General features: G+C 46.5%; 1 protein-coding gene across 1 annotated transcript in view; it reads right to left on the bottom strand.

The window, feature by feature from the left end:
- The window catches only part of LOC135900506 (transient receptor potential cation channel subfamily M member-like 2), a 382,962-nt gene that overhangs the window by 343,636 nt on the left and 17,031 nt on the right, over positions 1–22,295 (bottom strand). The window contains exon 2 of the mRNA XM_070536288.1: positions 15,184–15,276. Within this exon, the coding sequence (XP_070392389.1) occupies positions 15,184–15,276 (93 nt within the window). The remainder of the gene's footprint in view (positions 1–15,183; positions 15,277–22,295) is intronic.

Genomic DNA, 22,295 nt, shown 5'->3' with positions numbered 1-22,295 from the left:
GGTAGGGAGTTGTCGTCCTGTGCCTTGTCTAACTGTATTGCAAAATAGCTTGGGTGAGCTCCGCAAAGGCCGTTCCTCTGTCCGTGATGAAGAGTTCTGGGGCGCCATGTCGCAGCAGGATGTTCTGGACGAAGAATTTCACCGCTTCGGCTGCGCTACCTTTCGGTAGAGCTCTAGTTTCAGAGAAGCGGATGAGATAGTCCCTCGCCACGACGTTCGACATATTTCCAGACGTTGACGTCCGAAACGGTCCCAGCAAATCCATTCTGATCTGATAAAATGTTTGGTAAAGAGGTTCCATTGGCTGTGCTAGTCCCGCTGGCCTTGTTGGTGGTGTCTTGCGTGGCTGACAGTCTCGGCAAGTCTTGACGTAACGGGCGACGTCGGCGGTCAGACACGGCCAGTAATACTTTTCCTGCATCCTTGATAGCACCCGGGAGAATCCGAGGTGCCTAGCGGTCGGATAGTCATGTAGGGCATGCAGTATTTCTGGACGAAACGCTGACGGAACAACAAGAAGGTAGTTGGCGTGGACTGGTGAGAAGTTCTTCACGAGCACATTGTTCTTTAGCGTAAACGAAGGGAATCAGTGCCTGAATTCCCAAGGGACAACGTCGGTGTTCCCTTCCAAATACTCGACGAGGCCTTTTAATTCTGGCTCTGCTCGATGCTGTTTAGTGAAGTCTTCCGCGCTTATTATTCCGAGGAAGGCGTCGTCGTCTTAGTCGTCTAGCAGCGGGGAATCGATGGGGGCATGTGATAGGCAGTCGGCGTTAGTGTTTTCCTCCGGACTTGTGGATTACCGTGACGTCATATTTTTACAGTCTGAGGCTCCATGGTGCCAGCTGTCCTCAAGGGTCCTTTATATTAGCTCTCCCACACAACACGTCATGATCGCTGACGACTGACGACTTCACTGACGTCTTTGACGCTTATCGCTGACTTTGTCGCTGACGACTTTGAGTGGCCTGCCATATAGGAAAGGGCGGAATTTCGCTGTAGCCCAAACGATGGCGAGACATTCATTTTCAGTCGTAGAATATTTGCCTTCCGCTTTTGACAGTGACCGGCTAGCATATCACCAGTTCCAGTCCGTCTTTCCTCTGGAGTAGGACGGCACCGAGGCCTAGGCTGATGTTTTCTCAATGTAACTCGAAATTCTTGCAAGAGAAGCCGCCTATCTGCAACATGAAGCCACGTAAGAAAATTTTATTGATCTCGTGTCATTTTACTCGCCCTTCTTGTTGGTGGAATACGGATCCGGGACAATCATCAAAGAAAACAATATTATAGTGAAATAAACCAGGTTTCTTAAATGCGTGGTGCGATAAAATGCAGATGGACTTCTAGGCAACTCCAAGGGTACATATGCACGTATATATGCACGATGTATATGCAAGAGAAAGATGTTTCAACTATGCTAAATGCACTGACAACAAAGTGAAACTCACGACGTGAACAAGCTTGTTTTCTTTAAAAGCTTCATCAGCATCACGGGAACCAATGACTTCCTGAGGAAAAGAATCAATACAATTATTGGACGTTAATATGAACAGCAGTTTGAGGGAAATGTTATTGCCTATGTATTAAAACTGAAAAGGGGAGACCGGGAAGCCTTTACCAAAGTAATGTCCCTGGCTTGTCTGGAGATCTGCTTCAACGTGCGAGAAGGTAAAGTCAAGTAGAAACATTTTCTCGTTGTGCAACGCGGACAGAAGAGAGGGAGAGACGTTCTGCAAGAACAATAGGTCAACCTGTTCCAAAACAAAGATAGCAGGTATACGTCTTCTTCGTCTTCGGCCAATCTCACTGACTCACTAGTCCCTTAATGCCCCATCGTCGTTATCGCCAGCATAGAATACACGTATCATTTGTACCTCACCAGGAGAGCATCGCCCTAATGCTAAACCAGAAATGTCACTTGAAGTAAGGGTCTCTGGCATAGCTATTCGCTCACATGCGGCTTTATGCGGACAACGTGCACAAGTTCTGGATGGGTAGTGCGGCGCCGTGAACAATTGGGACTATCAGGAACGACATCGTACGTGACATCACTGAATCGCCGCATTGCTCGATATGGTCCGAAGTATCACCTTAACATTTTCTCCGAGAGGCTTCTTTCCCGTATGGGTGTCCAAACCCACACTCTGTCGTCGACCTCATAGGTTACTATTCTAGGGTGAAGATCATAGCGGCCTGTGGCCTAGTCCTACTGCTGGAAGGTCCGCAAGCTTGCGAGCTTCCGAGCGTCTTCTGCGCGTTGCGTAAACGCATCAGGGTCCATATCATTGTCGTCAAAGTCGTGCGGAAGCATCACATCCAACATCCAACAACAAAGGTGAACGGAGTCTTGCGCTTCCTCTCATGTTTCATGCTCTTACACGCAAAGGTGATATAAGGTAGCATGTCCCGGAACAGAACGAATTTTTCTTCTACTGCGAGACTTTTCTTTCGAGGTTCCCATGTGGGTTTTCTTTGTAGCAATCGCTACGACTGGGTGGAAGTCTCATGTTTCCTTAATTAAGGTAGGATCTCATCCCACATTTGATGTTCAACCTCCACGTACATTGAGAGTAGGTCTTCAATTGTTTTATTTAGGCAATCTGCTAATCGATTTATTTGTGGATGATAGGCGGTGGACTTCCGATCAGCCGTTGCACGTAGCAGCAAGACGTGATCTAAAAGTGCAGCCGTGAATGCGGTTCCTCGGCCTGTTATGACGATGGTTGGTGTGCCGTGTCGCAACACGACATGCTCAATGAAAAAGCGCGCCACCTAGGCTGCTGTGCCCCTCATGATTGCCTTTGTTTCAGCGTAACGTGTGAGATAGTCTAGTTGCGGCACTAACAAAGCGATTACCTGCAGTAAATGTAGGAAGTGGGCCCAAAATATCCGTTCCGATTGGATCAAATGGTCTTCGAGGAACCTGGGCGGGTTGTAGGAGGCCGGCTGGTTTCGTCGGGGGCGGGCTGCGCCTCTGAATGTCGAGGAAAGTGCGAATGTGATGTTTCACAGTGGGGGTAAGTCTCGGCCAGTCGTACCTTTGCTGCACTCTCGCCAATGTTGCGTCTAGCCTAAGTGACAAGAAGTCACCTCGTTGTGACATGCTTGAAGTATTTGCGTACGTAGAGCTGCAGGAAGGACGAACAGATACCGAACAGTGGCGAACAGAGGTCGAAGAAAAGTTTATTTTGTACATGACTACATCACTTCTACCCAGGTTTATATCCAACAGATGCCTGTAAAGCTTGCGGACAGCGAGCAACGCTGCGACATATGCTCTGGGAATGTGCCGGCAACCACGGTAATGGGACCACATCCGTTCGCGACGCGTCCGTAATCGCGGCCGTTATCACAGTGCGGGAAGCCTCGAGGTCGCTTCTCCCCGACGCCGCCCCAGCCGCGGGTCCCGCCGGGGACCTTCTCCATCGGCGTTGCCGCCGCTGGGAGGCGGCTCTCAAAAGTTCAAAGTTGGCAGACCAACTTTGGGCCGTCCGGCAAGCCAAAGATGCCGCCCGATTCCAAGGACATGGAGCCGCTACCTGAGGCCACCACAACGAAATTGCCGGCCATTCATTAATAAAGTTTCTTCTCTCTCTCTCTTTACATGACTCTGCTCCGTAAACCAAATGATAACAGTTCTCTTGCGAAAACTCTACGTGGTTTTGCAGATCTTCCCTCTAAGTAATGGACTATTTCAAGCAAATCAAGTTTGTCCCATTGTTGTTGTGCGATGGTGTATGTGTCCATAACACAAAAAATGCTGAGTCTTCTTTTTCGAGTGGAGCAGGCGACTGTATCGGCGATCGAGACAGGCAGCCAGCATCCATATGTCATTTCGCCAACTTGGACATGACAGTCATGTCAAACTCTTAGAGTCTGAGGCTCCAACGCGCAAATCGTCCAGAAATATTTGCCAACCAACAGAATAGGTTGACCCGGTAGCTGCGCGACAGCTCAGTCTACTAATCCGCTGCTTTTCTCGATGCAGATGTTTGCTTTCGTCGACCGCCTACTACTTACCGTTCCACCGTCTGCCTCCCGTGGATCTGTGTCTTCCGTGAACCTGCCCTACCACAATCAACACATTTTGGATCAACCCGTAACGTCAGCTGTGCTCCACCTGCCATCACTGTCATCAGTCTACCGCATCTCGAATCATCAGTGGACAACGCCATCGCCAGGAACATCATCCACTGCTGCTATAAAACCCGTGGGCTCATGGCCACCGCTCGGTGGGCACGACAGCTGTGCGACGGTGCAGTCTACTAATCCGCTGCTTTTCACGACGCAGGTGTTTGCTCTCTCCGTCCGCCTGCTTCTTACCGTAAACACCGACATCTGCGATAGTGAAGTCCTTGCCGACTTACCTACTTTCCTCGTCTTCGGCAAGGATCGCCCAGATAAGAGGGGAGGGGGTGGGGGGTACTGATTGAAACCAGACATGATTTATCATGTACAACCATTAATGTTTCATCAGACACATAAATGTTATGGGTCTTATGTCACGCTTCACCTCAGTCAGTTTTTATTGGCGTTTGCTAAAGGCCTGCTAACAGTCATGATTTTCCCACATTCAATTTCCCGAGTATTGATTGGCATAATCTAACTACCACAGGTTATAGAGATGCTAATGAATTTCTTGATGTTTGTCTTAATTTTAATCTTGTTGAAATTATATCAGAGCCAAGCCGTGTAACTGACTACTGCGCTAATATTTTCGACCTAATATTAACGGATAATCCGGAATACGTTCATTCCATTACGCATCTGCCAGGTGTCAGCGATCACCAAGTCATGCAAGTCGACTTCACAATCAAACCGTTTTCACGGACAACTAGCAAACGTACCATCCGACTTTATGATAAAGCACACTTAACTGCCATAAATAATGAACTTCGAACATTCTTACCCAGTTCAAAGATCTATTCATGATAACTGGTATATGTTTAAGACAAAAATTGAAGGTTTGGTTGACAGGTTTCTTCCAAGCATAAATATAAGAACTAACTCCATAAACCCTTGGTTCACAAATACATTAGAATGTCTTGAAAACAAAAACAAAAAGCGTCTTTTCTGTTCAGCCAAGTTGCGGCCTAGTCAGAACGCTTGGGACAAGTAAAATGTGTGAGAAGCCAAGCACCCTTTTTGCTGTTATGACCTGCCTAACATGTTGTATACTAACTCGCGTAGGTTATGGCAAGTCATTGATCCCCAGAATACTCGCAGAATTTCCCTCACCGATGCATCAGGTGAAACTATCTGTGAATCCGAATGCGCCAACATTTCTAACGCAGCTTTTTCACCAGCGTTTACTAATGAAACGGATCCGGCTGTTTCTCCAAACCGCGCAATTATTCAGGAGAAATTGCCTACGCTCGTATTTTCTTCAGAGGGGATTTTATCCTTAATAGAAAACTTAAAAGCATTCATCCTCTGCTTGCATTGACAACATCAACGCTAAGATACTGCAGAACACCAAATATACATGTTCATCTCTGTTGTGCTTGTAATTCACTCAGTCACTCCTCACTGACCAACTGCCCAAAGATTGGAAACAAGTGAAGATCGTACCTGTCTACAAATAAGGTACCAAGAACTCACCTCGAAATTACCGTCCCATTTCTCTAACTAGTATTCCCTGCATAATCAAGCAACAAGTCATCTATACTCACGTCATTCGACTCGAATAACTTTTTAAATCCTGCCCAGCACTGGTTTCGCCGCGGTTACTCCTGCGAGACTCAGCTTGCCACTTTCTTACACGATCTGCACGCTAACTTTGATTCCAATCTTCAGTCTGACGTTATATTTTTTCGATTTTGCTAAAGCCTTTGATAAAGTACCCCATAAACGCCTTCTGATAAAGCTTTCCCGCTTAAATTTTGACCCTAATACATTGAAGAAGTTTGAAGAATTCTTGACGAATCGTTCACATTTCCTCACCATTGTTACTACGAATTCTAATTCAGTCTCTGTAACATCAGGCGTCGCGCGCGGATCCGTGATCGGCCCTCTACTTCTCCTTATATAAAAGATTTACCGTTGAACGTAACATCTAGCATACGTATGTTCGTGGACGATTGTGTGATATTTCGTGCTATTACTTCCACCGCTGACCAATCTTCTCTTCAATGTGATCATAATGCTGTCCAGGACTAGTGCAATGCGTGGCTAATGGAATATTCACCGTCGCCGCAATTCTCTCGTATTTCCTTACGTAATTCTGAAGTTCCGGTAGAACTAGTTCATTCGTACAAGTATTCAGGAATAATACTTTCGAGCGACCTTTCCTGGAATTATCATGTTACTAACCTAACATCATTCGCGAACAGGATGTTAGGATTTCAAAAGCGCCATCTACATAATGTAAAATTATTAGCCTAGGAAACATTTCGCCGGTAAGAACTATAATTTGCATCGCCTATTTATAATCCTCATCAAGCATACCTAATTAATGATCTTGAATCTGTACAAAATCGCGCCTCTCGTTTCATCCAGTCGTCATATTCCTTTGATATCAGCATTTCCTCCATAAAAACTGCATCCGCATTATCACCCTTATTGCTCCGTCGCCGCATTGCCAGCCTATCTTTCTTTCAGAAATTATTTCATAGCCCTATGCGCATGGCACCTTATATCCTCCCCCCTACACGCAAATCTCACCGCACCAGCCATCAGCTACAGGTCGCCCGTCTACGTTCACGCACTGTCACGTTTTCAAATTCTTTTTTTCTGGCACAGCCGCAGACTGGAACGGTCTTCCTAACGACGTTCCCGACATTAGGTGCCCGTCGAAGTTCGTCCAAAATGTAAAATAACTTCCTGTTATTGTGACTATGTATTTTTATTCTTGCCACCCATTTTGTAGCGCTCCATATATTGGGGCCTTTAAGGTTGTAAAATGAAATGAAATGAAATGAAAGGCTGTCGCAGATAACTGTGAAGTGGCGGCCATACATATATGAACGAAATTTCATAGCCACCCATACCATCGCGTGGCATTGTTTCTCAGTTGTGGAGGAATCAGCCTATGTGCGTGATTGTTCGACATGTATAGGCGAGCACTTTTTCTGTGTCCTCCTGCTACAGCACAAGAACAGCTCCCAAGCCAACATTGTTGCCATCAGTGTGGAGCAAAGTAGTAGCAGTCTCACCAAACTGAACAAGCACTGGAGGTGTCTGGAGGCGTTGCCGCAAGTCGTTTAATGCACCTTGCACTTCGTCACCCCATACCAAAGCAACGTCGTATCTCGAGAGAAGAGTTGACAGCGACGCAATGCGAGAAAAAAGTGGAATAAACCGCCGGTAGTAAGCGGAGAGGCGGAGGAAGCGTTTCCCAGCATATTTTTGGATGGAACGAGAAATTGCGCGACGGGGGTAATTTTTTCAGGATCCGGGCGGACACCTGCATGGCTGACTACGTGACCAGGAGACTGTAGTTCCGCGAAGCCAAAGTTGTGCTTCTCCGGCTTCTGCGTGAGGGCGGCGGACCGTATTGACTGCAGAACCGCTTTAAGCCGTCCTAGGTGTTCTTCAAACGTTGCAGAGAACACGATGACGTCGTCGATGTACACTAAGTAGCTTTTCCGTTTCATATTCGAAAGCACAATATCCATGAGACGTTGGAGCGTAGCAGGCGCAGAGCATAAGTCGAAGGGCAAGACCTTAAATTTGTATAGGCTGTCTGGCGTCACAAAAGTAGTTCTTTCACTGTCTCTCGGGTCTACTTCGATTTGCCAGCATCCACTTTTTAAGTCAATTGAAGAGAAGTAAAGTGTGTGTCGAGACCCGTCGAGTGAATCATCTATACCGTGAAGCGAGTACACGTCTTTTTTTTTCACCTGATTTAGTTTTTGCTAATCCACACAGAAATGCTAGTTGCTGCTTTTTTTACTAGAAGTATAGCAGATGCCCACGGAGTTGTTGATGTTGGGTTCAGGTCATCTTTATATGTCAGGTGTTGTTGTATGTCTTAACGTTCTCTGGGAGCGCCACCATAACGATTTTGGTGCGCTGGCCTTGCCGTATCTTCTGTTTTTACTAACACTTGGTGCTGAGAAATTGGTGATGCGTTCTTCAAAACTGATGGTAGCGCTAGAAGGGACGGAGACACGCTGAAAAGACGACACGACGACGAGAGAACGAGCGTTTCCTCGTCGTCGTGTCGTCTTTTCACCATGTGTTCGTCCCTTTTAGCACTACCATCAGCTTCTGTTTTTATTCAGTGCTTTGTTCTTTACAGCACACAGGAAGGACGGGATAACAGGAAGGACAGGACAACGGCTCCTCCTCTTGGGGCGACGACCAAGGAGCGGCTGTCGGAGGCTGGTGGTGCGGTGGTGTGGTTGTAACCGGTGGTTGACATCGGACAGTGGTGGCGTAACTCACGGGACGCTGGTGGTTTTGAAAATTGCCTGCGGGGAACGCCTGCCTGATTTCGTCGCGCACCATTTCGGCGATTGACGTTACGGGTCTGTCAGTGTCGGTGTCATAATCTTTTGAATTTACTCTCTGATGAGCTCTCTGATCAATTCACGCAAGGAGTTCTGATACTCAGAAATCACTGCGGTGGCATTGATTGTAGTGCTCGTGGACTGTCGATCGTACTGCCTGCAACGTTGATGAAGGGTAAGCTCAAAAGCAATAGCCTCTGATAAATTCAGCGAAGGTGAATGGTAGATGCCGCACAAGCCTCGCAAACAACTGCTCGTTTGCATCTCACATGACGTAGCGCAACTTCCTATCTTCGCTCATGTTCGGGTTGGCTCTACGAAAGAGGCGGGTCATGTCCTCGGTGAACATTGTGACCGACTGATTAGGTAATTGCACCCGTAGCTCCACGATCTGCTGTGCGCGGTCGCCTCGGTCGGCACTCGCAAAAGCATCCGTAATCTTATGCCGAAAGTCATTCTATGTGGTTAGGCTAGCTTCGCGATTTTCGAACCAAGTATGCCCACTGTCATGGGCGAAGGAGACGTGGGAGAGCTTTTTCTGCTCTGTCCACTCGTTCATCTGTCCATACCTGTCAAGCCAGTTTTCAATGTCTTCGAAGATTGCACCACGATAGCGATCGGGAACCAGCGGATGCAGAACCGTTACCTGCTGTGGACTGGGAAACCGGCTGCTTTGGGGTGCTTCTGGTAGGCTGATTTCGGTCATTACGAGATGTGTGCAGCTCCCGCTGAGTGGTGGTTGAAGAGCGGAGAACTCCGGGGCAAGGCCTAGCAGTTGACGACTAAAGCATTCCACGGGTGTCGTAACTGGTGATAATGCGTCTGGGGCTAGACGAACGACTCCCAGAAGGGCTCTGGAGCATCAGGCGTGGTCAGTACCCCGTACCTCCACGTGTGTCGCAATACAATGCGGACAGAAGACAGGGAGACGTTCTTCAAGAACAACAGGACAACCTGTTTAAAAACAAACACAAGAGAGACCATGTCTTCTTCGTCCTCGCCCAATCTCACTAACCCACTAGATGGAGTCCGTTAATGCCCCCACCATCGTTGTCTCCTGCATAGAACACACTCGTCAATGTAGTGTAATCAAAATGTGTTTTTTATACAGATCGTATTCCACTTCAGAATTCACTATTAAAATTATCGAAAAGCCGTGTCCGTTCGAATAGAGCACATAACAGCGCTTTTGAAGTCTCCAAGGTGAGGGGCCCATGCAAGTGAGGACTCTTATTCCGAATGATTGTGCTGCTGGAGAGCGGTGGCTGTTGCGCAGGGGCGCAGCAGTTCCTGAGGGAATTAACAGAAGGGTGATTATTGGTTCTGCGGAACAAGTTGCTAGCAGTCATTCAATGTAAACGCCCCATTCTGAGGCAGCCTCTAAATCTGCTTGATTCAGGCAATCAAAAATATTTTTCAAGAGTCTCCCCACGTCGATTTGAATATTACAACAACGCTAACACATGGAAGCACAAAAGAGCAAGGACGATACACAAGCGCTGAATCTTAACTAAATTATGTTGATGCAATACGGAGACATTATATAAGGCGAAGGGCAGAGGTGAAGTGGAAGAGAGCGAGACAATAGGGAGAAAAAGATGTCATTACACACCGATGAACGTACGTGCCGACGATCAACAGAAACAGAACCAGAAAAAAAACTAGAAAAAGGCAAGAGATACTAACAGACAACCAATTCAGTAAGCGGTCGCTTCTAAAGATTCAAGCTTTGCAGCAAATAGTGATACTGAGTGGGTGCTTACGCACTTGCTTACCTATTTCTTTAGGTGGAATGTTTCCAAACTGACGCGCGCTGTCATGTCAGTACTCTTACCGAGAATCATTGTGTCTCCCAACTGAGCCTCGCGACCTCTGCATTTAATTATCTGTGCGACCAAATGAAGGCGCGACAACCGTATCGGTAGTCCATTAAAACTGGGCGCCCAATGTGGTATCGCCCTTTTCTTCAACGAACACAACATAACTTTAAACATCTGTACGTGTCTGTGAGGCGTGTCGTTGGTTTAATTGCTCCATTATTTTTCTTAAGATACTGCGCCGGATAACTGAAACCAGCCGTTCATAATAGAGAAGCTGCTTAGTGAATGGACGTACATTTCGGAATGGCGTTATATTTATGTATCAAATATGCGATAAGTGTAACGTGCTTTTCTCAGAAATGAGACTCGAGAATAAAAAAAGAGTGAGGGGGTTTTACGTCCCTAAACTAGCTCCTGATTTTGAGGCACGCCGTAGTGGGGGACTCCGGAAATTTAAACCATCGCGGGTTCTCTAACTTGCACCTAAATCTAAGTACACGGGTGCTTTCGTATTTCGCCCCCATTTAAATGGGGCCGCCGTGGCTGGGATTCGATCCATCGAACTCGTGCTTAGTAGCTCAACGCCATAGCCAGTAAGCAACTTCGGCGGGTTGACTATACAGTAATTTCGTTCATTTACACCCCCAGAAAAAAAAGGCAAAGGTCGCAGCTGCCTTCTTTTTTTTATTTACACAAAATGTACCGGTTTCCGCCTGGCAATATGATTGTGAACCAACCTGTCCAGTTCTCACCACTTGGGGCTCTTTAACATGCATACAAATGGAAGTATACGAGTGTTTTTTTTTCATTCCCTCCCCATCGAATTCCGATGCCTGGTTTGAACCCGTGAGCTAGAGTTTAGCAGCACAACGTCATATCCACTATGTAGCCACTAATTTGGCTACCGCGTAACTTTTTATCTTTTTATTGCGAATGCACTGCGCAAAAAATTTCACACAGCTTGTGGACCAAAGATCACCATATATATTGGCTGCCCCCAACTGTTTTCGGTGCCCGAGGAGCGACCGCAATAAGTGAACTCGTACCAGTTAGTCCCAGTTGTGTTACGCGTCGAAGACGGAAACATGAATGGAATGTTACACTGCAGTCTTTTTTTTTCTATAAAAGTACTTCCCGTAAATCTGTGTGCGGCAAGCAAGATGTTTTCATATGTCTTTCCGTCAGCATTTCGTAAGACCTACTGATGGAAAATTATATGCCCGAAATTCCAACACGAGATAGATGCTCCTTGAAGAGCAAGAAAAATATTTGTTCGCCAAAGGGAACCGTGCAATAACATAGTAAAATGAAAGGAGATACTTCTGTCGCAATGCACGCGCAGTTACTGAGTGGCCGTAAAATAAAATTAAATAAAGCACAGAAAAAATATCTCTTCCTAAGGCATGAGTACATGTCATTTGCATTCATAAAAGGCGTTTCAGCGGTCCGAACGCATATACCAGCATTTGAAGTATTACGAATGACCCTTCCGAGAAGTGTTGCCAGCAGTTTCCAACGGGGTGGCCTTGATGCGGCCTAATTCACTTAAAGCCCCATGATAATTTGAAAGTAGCCACACACTTCCTCGTGGCGCTTTCCTTCTCGATTCTCCTCGCCCGCTGGCCGCCGCACGGCACGCTTTTTCTCCTGTGCTCCTGCGGAAGGGTCGCAGGATTCTATGGAGGCGTCTTATTTTGGGCCACTTGCTCGCCCCAGTGATGTTGAAACTTTTGAGAAATGCTCATAACAGCATCGATAATGCTGAATGCCACGTTTATGAGGAGGTTGGTCTTTTCATAAAGCCATATGCACGGGCTATACTGACGTAAAAAGAGCTTTGAGGCGAGTTCTATACTCCAGACAATTTTTCTGCCACATGATGAGATGCTTTACTTTGTGCGCCTGATCTAGTATTACTTGTGGCATATCCCTTAGTGTGTGGCTTATTAAGCGAAAGCCTTAGATCGCTGTTTTAAGGCCGCGTTGTGAGCTACAGAAAATATCATGTGAGCGAAGAAGGCCGGAAGCGAACCAGATCATGTGCAGCCCTGTATAAGAGATGATTACTGATTAACAAAGTAATAATTGATTAGTCATTGGATTAAGATGAATTAAGGTTAATAAGAATGAGTAAGGATATTAAGGTGGATAAAAGTCGGTGGAGGTGGATTAGAGTGAATGAAGATGGATAAAGGTTGGATAAAGTAGGATTAGGGTGTATTAAAGTCGATCGAGGTGGATTAGGGTGCATGAAGTAAAATTATCGTGGAAAAGGTGAATGAAGAAGAAATATGGTGGATTAGGGAGGATCAAAGCGCATTAAGAAGTATCAGGGTGGATTAAAGTTGATGAAGCTGGATTAGGGTGCATTAAGGAGAATTAGCGTGGGTTAAGGTGAATGAGACAGAATTAAGGGGCATTAAGGTGCATAAGAAGGATTACGATGCATTAAGGTCGATGAAAGAGGATGGAGGTGGATTATGGTGAACTAAGGTTGATTAAGGTACATTAAGGAGGATTAATGCCAATTAGGGTGGATCAAGGATTAGCTGGATTAAGGTGTATTACAGCTGGCTTTACAACCTTATTCCTTCTTTATCAACCTTAATCCACCCTAATCATCTTTAATCCTTGTTCATGCACCCTAATCCTCCTAATTTGCACCCTGATCCACCCTAATCGGTCTTAATACTCATCAAGCCTAACTCACCATAGTCCATCCTAATCCACCTTAATGCTCCTTCATTCACCTTAATCCACTTTCACCCACCTCAATTCTTATTCATGCACTTTAATTTACCTTAATCCTGCTTAATACACCATAATCATGCTCAATCAACCCTAATCCATCCTAATCGGTCTTAATCTTCCTTTATCAACCCTGATTTACGTTATTCCATCCTAATCGACCGTAATCCTCCTGCACCCACCATAATCCTTCCTAATCCTTGTTCATGCACCTTAATCCTTCTTAATTTACTGTAATCCTTCCTAATATACTCTAATCCGCCTTAATTAAATAACTAATAAATCATTAGTTAATTTGACTAATACTTTCCTTATACAGGAGTGGACATGCTTCGGTTCACCTCTGACCTTTCTTAGGTCACGTGAAATTTTCTGTTCACAACGTCACCTTGAAGCGTTGAGACCTAAGGCTTTCGCCGTAAAAGGCTTTCTCTGTGGACTAGTTAGTCCTCATCATCTGCAATACGGCGGGTATACTTGCCACTTTTTTTTTTCAGGTCTTCCATTCACTGTATCTGACTGACGCACAGATCGACGTAAGGTAGAAATAATAGCTCCACTACAAGCCGCTATTTCAATTTTTGGTAAAACAGGCAACAGGTACTAGCTATCGCAAAAGTGTGATCGAGAGGATGCATCTTCGCACATACTTGTTCACAACGGAAAGCAGAATCTATAGTGCCGCGTTTCCGACTGAATAACAACAGTTGACGACGTGCAGGTGATGGAGCCGCCGCAGAATATTAAGCATACAGAGGACAACTGCATTTTTAGGCAACGTACAAATTGCCGTAACAAAAACGTAGGTGAGTAGGCCGGAAGACTGAAAAAAAGTGCAGCATTACGGGATGCTTTCCTACGAGCAGTAAGAAAGATGCCTCAGCACGCAAACAACGCAGTTCTTTGTCGCAACAAAGTTCTTTCGGCCAATGTTATGCAGCCATGCTCCCTTCACAAGGCGTCATGCTTTCCTTGTGGTATAAAAACGGCATAAACATCTACAGGCTTCTTGCTGCAGTTATAATCATAACAGCATGACATAGCGCTAACACATAGAGCAGGAAACACAGCCTACAACGTTCGCTACGCCGACCTAAAGCGCCGAGCCGACCGAGCTGAGGAGAAAAATGGCGCGGACGAAAAAGAAAAACACAAGCAAAACGCAAGATCCATGCGTTTCCAAGGGCAACGGCAGGGAGACCAGTCGTCAGGCAGAAAAACGGGGGCAAAACTGGGTGCAGCGGGACGGACGCGCAAAAGGCGAGGAGGTCACGCGGTGGCGGCAGAGTTCAAAGAGTGGCGGTACTTTCAAATTATCAAGGGACTTTAAATCCACTTGGATCGCAGCGCCACCACAGTATTTTTCGTCGTCAAGCGCCTCACTGCAAAGCATGCGCTGCTCCGGCCGCTCGTCCCGGTCAAGTGTGTCGTAGTAAAAGTTACTCTAAACAAACGCTATCAGGCCAAGAGCGGCAGGGCGTGGGCTTCAGCCAAGCCGAGCGAGTAGGGGGAAGCATTCTTCAATGTGTGTGGCTAGATTATGAAGTTTCAGGGAATTTTAGTTAAAGACGGTGATGTCGAAGAGAACGCAAGTGGGAAATTGGAAGAGGAGGGTATGGTGAAAAGCTGAGAAGAAAAGCGTAGTACCCTGTGAGACGGGCTCTGCGGCGACGATCGCTACGAGATGGCGCAAGAGCAGCGCGCCTCAGACGTACAGAAACAAAGCGCCGTATCAGTGGAGGTCAGGCTGCGCAGGCTGGTGTGAATCACTCCTCGCGTCGCCCAGGGGCTTCCTCTCGCGGTCTCGCCATTACCGAGGCTGTCGCGCCAAAGTTCGCTCCGTTTGCTACTTGCCATACTAAACAGATTGTTCGCGCCACTCAATATACCGCGTAGTGGAAACACGTACAGAGCTGCGCCCAAATTTCGAATTGGGGAGTGCCGTAATCGTCGGCCATTTTTTTGCCTCATGTTTTGAGTATCTTAGCAACACAAAATGAGACGTAGCAACATGTCAGCACCCGTGCGTTTGCACTTCCTTCACCGAGCTTCTCGTCTAGAGCTGGTATACTAATTCAATGGATAATACCGTATTCACCAAAAGCTACTACGTTTGAGCAAAAACTAAGCTTTCTAGTTTGCAGACGCAGCTCACTCACCTCCAGTTCAAAAGCGAAGTTCTTCCAGAAATGTATTGTTCCCTTCCCGCAAAGGTGTGGCGGTCCTGGTTCCTCTGTTGGTACCGAGGTGTGCTAACCAGAAAGGAACAGTTGGGGCGCAGTTAATGCAAGGTATCTCTGCAGACAACCACACGAACAGATAATAAGATGCGGATAGAAATAAAAGCCGCATCCTTCGCAAGTAATCAGAAACCAGAATCTCGGAATTATTAGTTCCTCTAAACATAGGAGTCTCCACTCATCTTAGTCAAGCAAGGAACACGTATATCAAAAGGTTCCGCGTGACGACAGAACGGTGATTCCCTTGACCGAGGAACGCATTGTCATGACGACGGCGTCCCATATTGTGAGTAGCAAATTTATGTTAACTATAGTGCGAAGTTCTACCGAAGGTCTGCAGTGCGAATTTTATTTAATTTTATACGCAGACACGTCCTAGAGAAACAAGGCATAGGTTGTCACACACAGCACAGTGTCAAGGTGGACATCCTCAGAGGGACGAATTAAACAATGGTAGTGCCCCCGATAGCGGCAAACATGAACCCATAACCGAATAAAGACAGACGAGAGAACATAGCGAAGCAGATACCGAAGAAATTCAGCAGCAACAAGGGCGCACAATTTGCAGACGCGGCTCGATACAATCGCAGAGAGGGGTTATGGCAGCCGTATTCGATAGCGAGAGACAGTGTAAGACGTGCTCGACGATACAAACCCTAAGTAACGAGACAGTGGAAGAAGTAGCCATAGCGCTTGCGCTAGCTCAGACTAACGCAACCGTGGTAGTCACCAACTCTTGGACGGCAGCAAGAAACTTTGCCAATGGCCGAACCTTCCCAGAAGCACTACGCATTCCTCTTGCAGAATGTCGAGATGGCACAAGAAAGATATACATCTCATGGGAACCCGCTCACGCCCTCGCTAGGGGCGGCAACGAGGCGGCACACGACGCGACTCGAGGGCTTACGGACCGAGCGGCAGTCGCAAGTGACGCCCCGGCAACCTCCAGAGGTGATGGTGTGGTAGATGAGTGGGAGTGAGAGGACAGAATGACCAGATATAATTATATCACAAAATACCATAGGTTACAGAAGGGCATACTCCCACGACCTCCCCGAAAACGTACAAGAAAGCAGTCTGTCGCATGGCGACAGTTACAAACTAGGACGTATCTGAATCCTCCGCTCTCGCATATCATAAATCTGGATGTACATCAAACGGACAAATGCAACAAATGTGAATCTATAGCCACTCTGCAGCATATATTATGAGAATGCTGAGGGATATGTGACAATATCGAGAACGTGGCCTCGAGCAACAGCTTTCAGCCTTCGCACACGCTGGGAGGCCGCGCTGCTCAGCCCCGCCCTCGAGGATCAATTATGGGCCGTCCAGCGGGCCGAGGATGCCGCCAGGACCCACGAACTCCTGGCCTTGACCTAGGCAGGGCCTTTGGCCTTCCCCACCAACTCGCGGGACACACAGTAAATTTATTTCCTCCTTCTTTACAACTTTTTGTGTTACCATTTCTATGTGATCTACTCTCACCCTATTGCGCTTACCCTTCCTTGGCACCTATTCTGTTTCGATTGCTCATATAGACGCTTCGATTATCTGTTCTTCACATCTTCCATATATTTGCATCTCTCCATTCAATTTCTCTTGCTAGGATGCTTAGCTTCCGTTCAAGTTTCCTGGACATCTAGCGATATTGGACCTTATATTTTACTTTGATTTCATAACATGGACTCAAAAATTGTCAAAAATACGAAACACAAGATACTAGTGCTTTCATCGGAATTAGTTTGGTAATTAGCTGCTTTTATTGGAGCAAGCGGAAGATTTAGCCAAAGAGCACAAATTCGATTGTACGGGCTTGTCAACGGTACATCGGCTGTGAATTGATGATGAAGAATCACGGAGTTTTATGGCGCAAAGGCCAGGGCAGGCAAAAGGACGCCAAAATATCAAGATGCAGTGATAGTGTGGCCAACTAGAAAGGATATATGTCACAAAGCTGTATATGGCTTAAAATATTGAGTGTAGGGGCACTATAACGTAAAGCTATTCCAAACTTTTCTATTCCAATTCTGCAATCATCCCTCCGCTATTGGCCAGCAACATTTTTTAAGCACCCCCACTTCGCCTGTCTGTCACGCGACGTCACGAAAGCCGCGGTAACTCCCCATCTGATATGATGTGAACGCACTGATTATGCATGACTGCAAAGAACAAAAGAAAAATAGTTATTTCTCACCCGACGCCTTTTCGCCATTAGACCTGCGCTATTGGTCAAATGTTCTCGGGTTGCACCCACTTCACCTGCCTGTCACGCGACGTCACAAAACCACGAGAAGTCAGCCCGTCAAAGTGACGTGTGCGCGTTAAAGATGCACTAATATGCCGAGCAAAACTTAATGTTCTTCTGAATAAGCGCAGGCTGTCCCATTCTGAAAGGAAAGAAAGATGGATGCCGCTGATCACTCAGGCACTGACTACTCGCACCTGCCGGAGAGCGTGGGTTTATTTGCGTACAATATTACTTTTTGCGTGTCTGTGTAACGTTTTCGAGCGCCTTGGACACATGTCCGACCTCACTGAGTCAACATTTCTTTGCTGATAATCGTTTTTAGCGTCATTCTTAACCTTCAGTTGCATGCCGCCGCGAATGTCGACGAGCCATCCCAAGCAGAGTAAGGGAAAGCGGACCAATCGGAGACATCGCACCACCCTCTTCATGCGGTTATCGATTTCCAGTGCACTAGCTCGGCCCCATGAATCCCTCTCTACTCGAGCCGTACTCCTCGCCTTTTATCAGCCAATTAGATAAAAACAAGCCGCTCAGTGTAGGCACTGTTATTCGTTTTTCAAGCAAACAAAAGGTGACATCCTATAAACGAGGAAAGCATTTGATTGATCTGTTTAAACAAACTTGCGGGTGACCGCCCGAGGCTTGCGTCAGCGTTTACGTAAACTTGGCGTGAGCAGATTGGAATAAAAACATATTGGAATAGTTTTACGTTATATGGCGCTAGAATGCGCAAAATATACACCTAAATAAAATTCTCGTAATCATACATAGGGCATGCAATGATACGTTGGACGAAAATAAAAGATAGGCAGCGAACATGTGGTAAATAAAGCGTGTCACTATTTCAGCACTAGTGCCTCATTAGTGCCCTTAGAAAGTAAGCCCCTGGAGGTGCGTGCTGTACAAAACGCTATATTGGCAAGAACGTCGTCTCAAGACAAGGCCGCGCTACTAATTTTTTGGGATGATAAAATGTAGCAGGGGTATTTTATTGAAAAAATATAAAACTGATTTCGCATTCAATAACGGTTTGTTACCGAGAAACATTGCTGGTTAAAGAGGGATATGTTGCCTGAAGGCTAGTGGGGAAGTGCTTTCTGATTTCAAATTCTGCTTTCCAGCACTCAACCGAGACGTAGAGGCCGATCAACCTATCGCTGCATTTACCACAGATCACAGGATCATCACTAGTAATCCAAGTATTTTGTGTGCACCGTACGTGTGTCCTATACTCAACCGAATTAAGGCGACATCGGCATCCGGTCCTGTCGTTGTTCATGACTATGTCCCTAACCGTTGTTAGGGACGTGGCAGCATCCCAAAGGTGCTGGCCGCAGCTTAGTGTTCTTTTTTTTCCGCAGGATAGTTTTCAAATCTATGGCTGTGACAAACATGAGAGCGTTGTGAGTTTTGGTTCCTAAGCTTCATCGGCAAGTACATTACCCCTGATTCCTTTGAGTCCAGGCTGTTAAGATGCATACGTTGTTCAGAGATAAGTTGTTCAGATGCATAAATAGTGCACAGAAGCAAAAATAGTTAATAATTACAGGAATTTACGCTATTGCAGCGAAAATAAAGCGTTAACTACGCTTAAGCAGTCTGTAAAAGCAAAACTCACTATCTCATATTTATGTTCATTTCAGGACGAATGCCTCTCCCTGTGATCTACAATTACCACTTTCCTGTGCCATGCGCCAACTGATCCCAACTTGCGCCGGCAAATTTACAAATTTCATCTCTCCACCTCGTTTTCTGCCGTTCTCGACTGCACTTCCCTTCTCTTCGAAACCATTTCGGAACTCTAATGGTCCACCGTAAATGCAATAAGCACCTGTAACTTTAATTTCATATTCTGCTTCACTGCTGATAACAGCACATGGACCACAACAGTGAAGATGCTCGCTAGTTGATGCAGAACATCGGATTCTGAAAATGATGGACCTATGGCTGCATAAGACAGACCGGCATCGGTTTTTCGGACACGAATACTTGGCTTGAAGTTCAGGATAATGCATTCGAATTTGCGTCTCTGGGGAATGCTTCGTAACACTGATAGATGATGTGTAACATTCTACCAGGTACCATTGCCACAGCAGTAGCAGCTTTGCTGGATACAATTGAAGGTATTCTAGTAGTGGAACACCCATTTCTTCGCTCACTTTCCTAATGCGAGGTAAGAAAGGCTCTCTTACTGCGGGTAAACTCTGAAACAGTGTGGCTCACGTTAAGTCATTACCAGTTATGTAGCAAGGACGTTCACGGTTCGAATCCACTTTGAGAAAAATATGTAAAGCCCCATATGTCATCTGCAGATGCAGATATGCTATTATTTACAGCGCACAATAAAACACGGACGAAGAAGAGAGACGAAACACGACCGCTCGTGTTTCGTGTCTCTTCTTCGTCCATGTTTTTGGTGCGCTCTATAAGTAATAATACGGATGTACCGACTCGCCCAGGTAGCTATCATAATACAGAGACCACTGATTAGACTAAACATAGAGCATCGAATGAATGAATCAATGTTACTTATCCGGAGAAAAGGCGGACAAGGTGGGAGGTGGAAATTCAAGACGACGAGCGAAACAAGGACAAAGTAAAACCGCAGCCAACGTTATGAAAACTAGACTTGTCTATCTCAAGGTCACATATGCTTTCCTCGGCACAGTTTATATAGGCAGGGTTCTTCAAAAGGGCAGAAGGGGTAGGGTGGGTGGGTGCGGTAAAGAGTGAAGGCGTGTTCGCGGCGACGGCGCAGAATTCAGAATAAAGGAGCGTTGTGTTCAAGGCAGTGACCTGGCCATGTGCCAATCACCGTGTCAACGGCGTGCACAGCAACCCTCTGTCGACTGTTTCGCTGGTGGTCGTAAGCTAGCGTGTCTCTGAAAGAGATAATAGAAGGACTGGCAGAAAACAAGTCTCATGAAAAAAATTAAGAAAATTACTGAGACGGCATAAATAAAAAAAAGAAAGACGGGAAAGAAATGACGAAAAAAACACACAGCAACCAAACTAAGTGTTGTTGCCTGTAGCTTGAAATTTGCCATAGAGAATAGATTCTAAAGCTCCCTTAGAAACGCTTAAGCCTATTAGTGGCAATGTAGTTAACTTATGGATAATCTAGGATTCTCTGTGTTCTATTTCTCGTTCAAAACGGGAATTTGACTGTAAGATGTATAGGTCAAGTTCATCAACGTTATCACCTGGTTGGCTTAAATGCTCGGCGACGGCTCTGGGCAGCTTGTTAGCTGTGTCCGCGTGATGTCTTTTTATTCTGACATTCATGGATGGTACCGTTTCACCGATATATTATGCGAAGCATATTACAAGAGCTCAACCCAGCTCCTCAGGCGCGGCGGTGTCGCCTTCAATGACCTTTGACCCCATGCCATACCACGTGACACCGTGACGTCCGACAGAGGAGAAACGGGGCTCCAACTCGCGCCGTCGCTCGCGGCGTCGCTCAACTCTCGCAAGGTGGGCTGGGTGGGAATCGAACCAGGGTCTCCGGAGTGTGAGACGGAGACGCTACCACTGAGCCACGAGTACGATGCTTCAAAGCCGTACAAAAGCGCCTCTAGTGAATGCGGTGTTGCCTTAGAAACGAGCTGTTTCTAAGGCTCAGGCGTGGAGGAGGAGGAATAAACATTTATTGATGAGGCAAAAAAAAAATGGTGGAAGGGAGCGGTGCAGGGTGGGTCCCTATTCCAAGACTCCAGTGGCCATCGCGACCCCCCCAGCTTGGTCCAAGAGGCCCTTCTGGGCCTCGAGGTCAGCAAGAGCGAGGATGGCCTCCCAGGGCTCCCTTAGCAAGGTGAGTACCAAAGGTGAATTAATGGCATGAGGTCTTTTGGCGCACTCCCATGTTACGTGAGGCAATGAAGGCCATGACCAGCACCACGGGCAAGAGTTAGTGTACAAGGTTGGGTTTATTTTATGGTATCTACCCAAATATGGGTAGGTATCCGTCTGTATTCTTCTATATTTCTGCGCCTCCTCTACATTGAGTAGTTTGTGGGGTGGGGCGTACTGTTGCCGGGTTCTTCGCTGGTGCTCCAGTATATCGCGGACCAGTAGGCGATCGTCTTTTTCATCGTTGTGCGTATCTCCAGCTCGGTTAGTAAAGCCTCGAGCTAGAGTGTGTGCCTGTTCGTTTCCCGAGATACCCTCGTGGCCAGGACACCATAATATTTCATGATCTTCTTTCAATGTGTCGCCGATGATCTTAAGGGCGACTTGTGGTATGTTGCCTTGTAGGTACATTCTGCATGCCACTTGTGAATCGGATATTATTAAAGCTGAGCTGCTTTGCTTTTCCTTGTATGCGATAGCGAGAGCAATCGCCGCTGCTTCCGCTGTAGCAGTGCACCTAGTACGTATCGAGGCTGATGTGTGAAGCGTTCCCTGGCGTGTGGGTTGAACTGCCACTATTACATGTCCTTTGCTAAATCTAGCTGCATCAGTATACATTACATCTTGATTACTGCCGAAGGTTTTCTGAAGATGTTTAGCTCTCGCTTGTCTTCTCGCTGTGTGATAAGTTTTGTTCATGTTGCGTGGGATTGGGGAGACCACTATGCGCTCGCGTATTGGATCCGGCATTGCGGTCGTTTGTTCCCTGGAGTACTACGGTCGCAATGGGTAACCTAAACGCGACAGAACGTTTTTACCTGTGCTTGTGAGGCATAGTCGTTCTCTTTGTGTCATGAGAACGGCTGCTCTTAACTCTTCAAATGTGTTGTATATGCCTAGAGCTTGCACCCTCTCGTTTGCCGCATTC

This window comes from Dermacentor albipictus, chromosome 3 (genome assembly GCF_038994185.2).
Source record: "Dermacentor albipictus isolate Rhodes 1998 colony chromosome 3, USDA_Dalb.pri_finalv2, whole genome shotgun sequence".
NCBI lineage: Eukaryota > Metazoa > Arthropoda > Arachnida > Ixodida > Ixodidae > Dermacentor > Dermacentor albipictus.
This window is presented reverse-complemented; position numbering and strand designations above follow the sequence as displayed.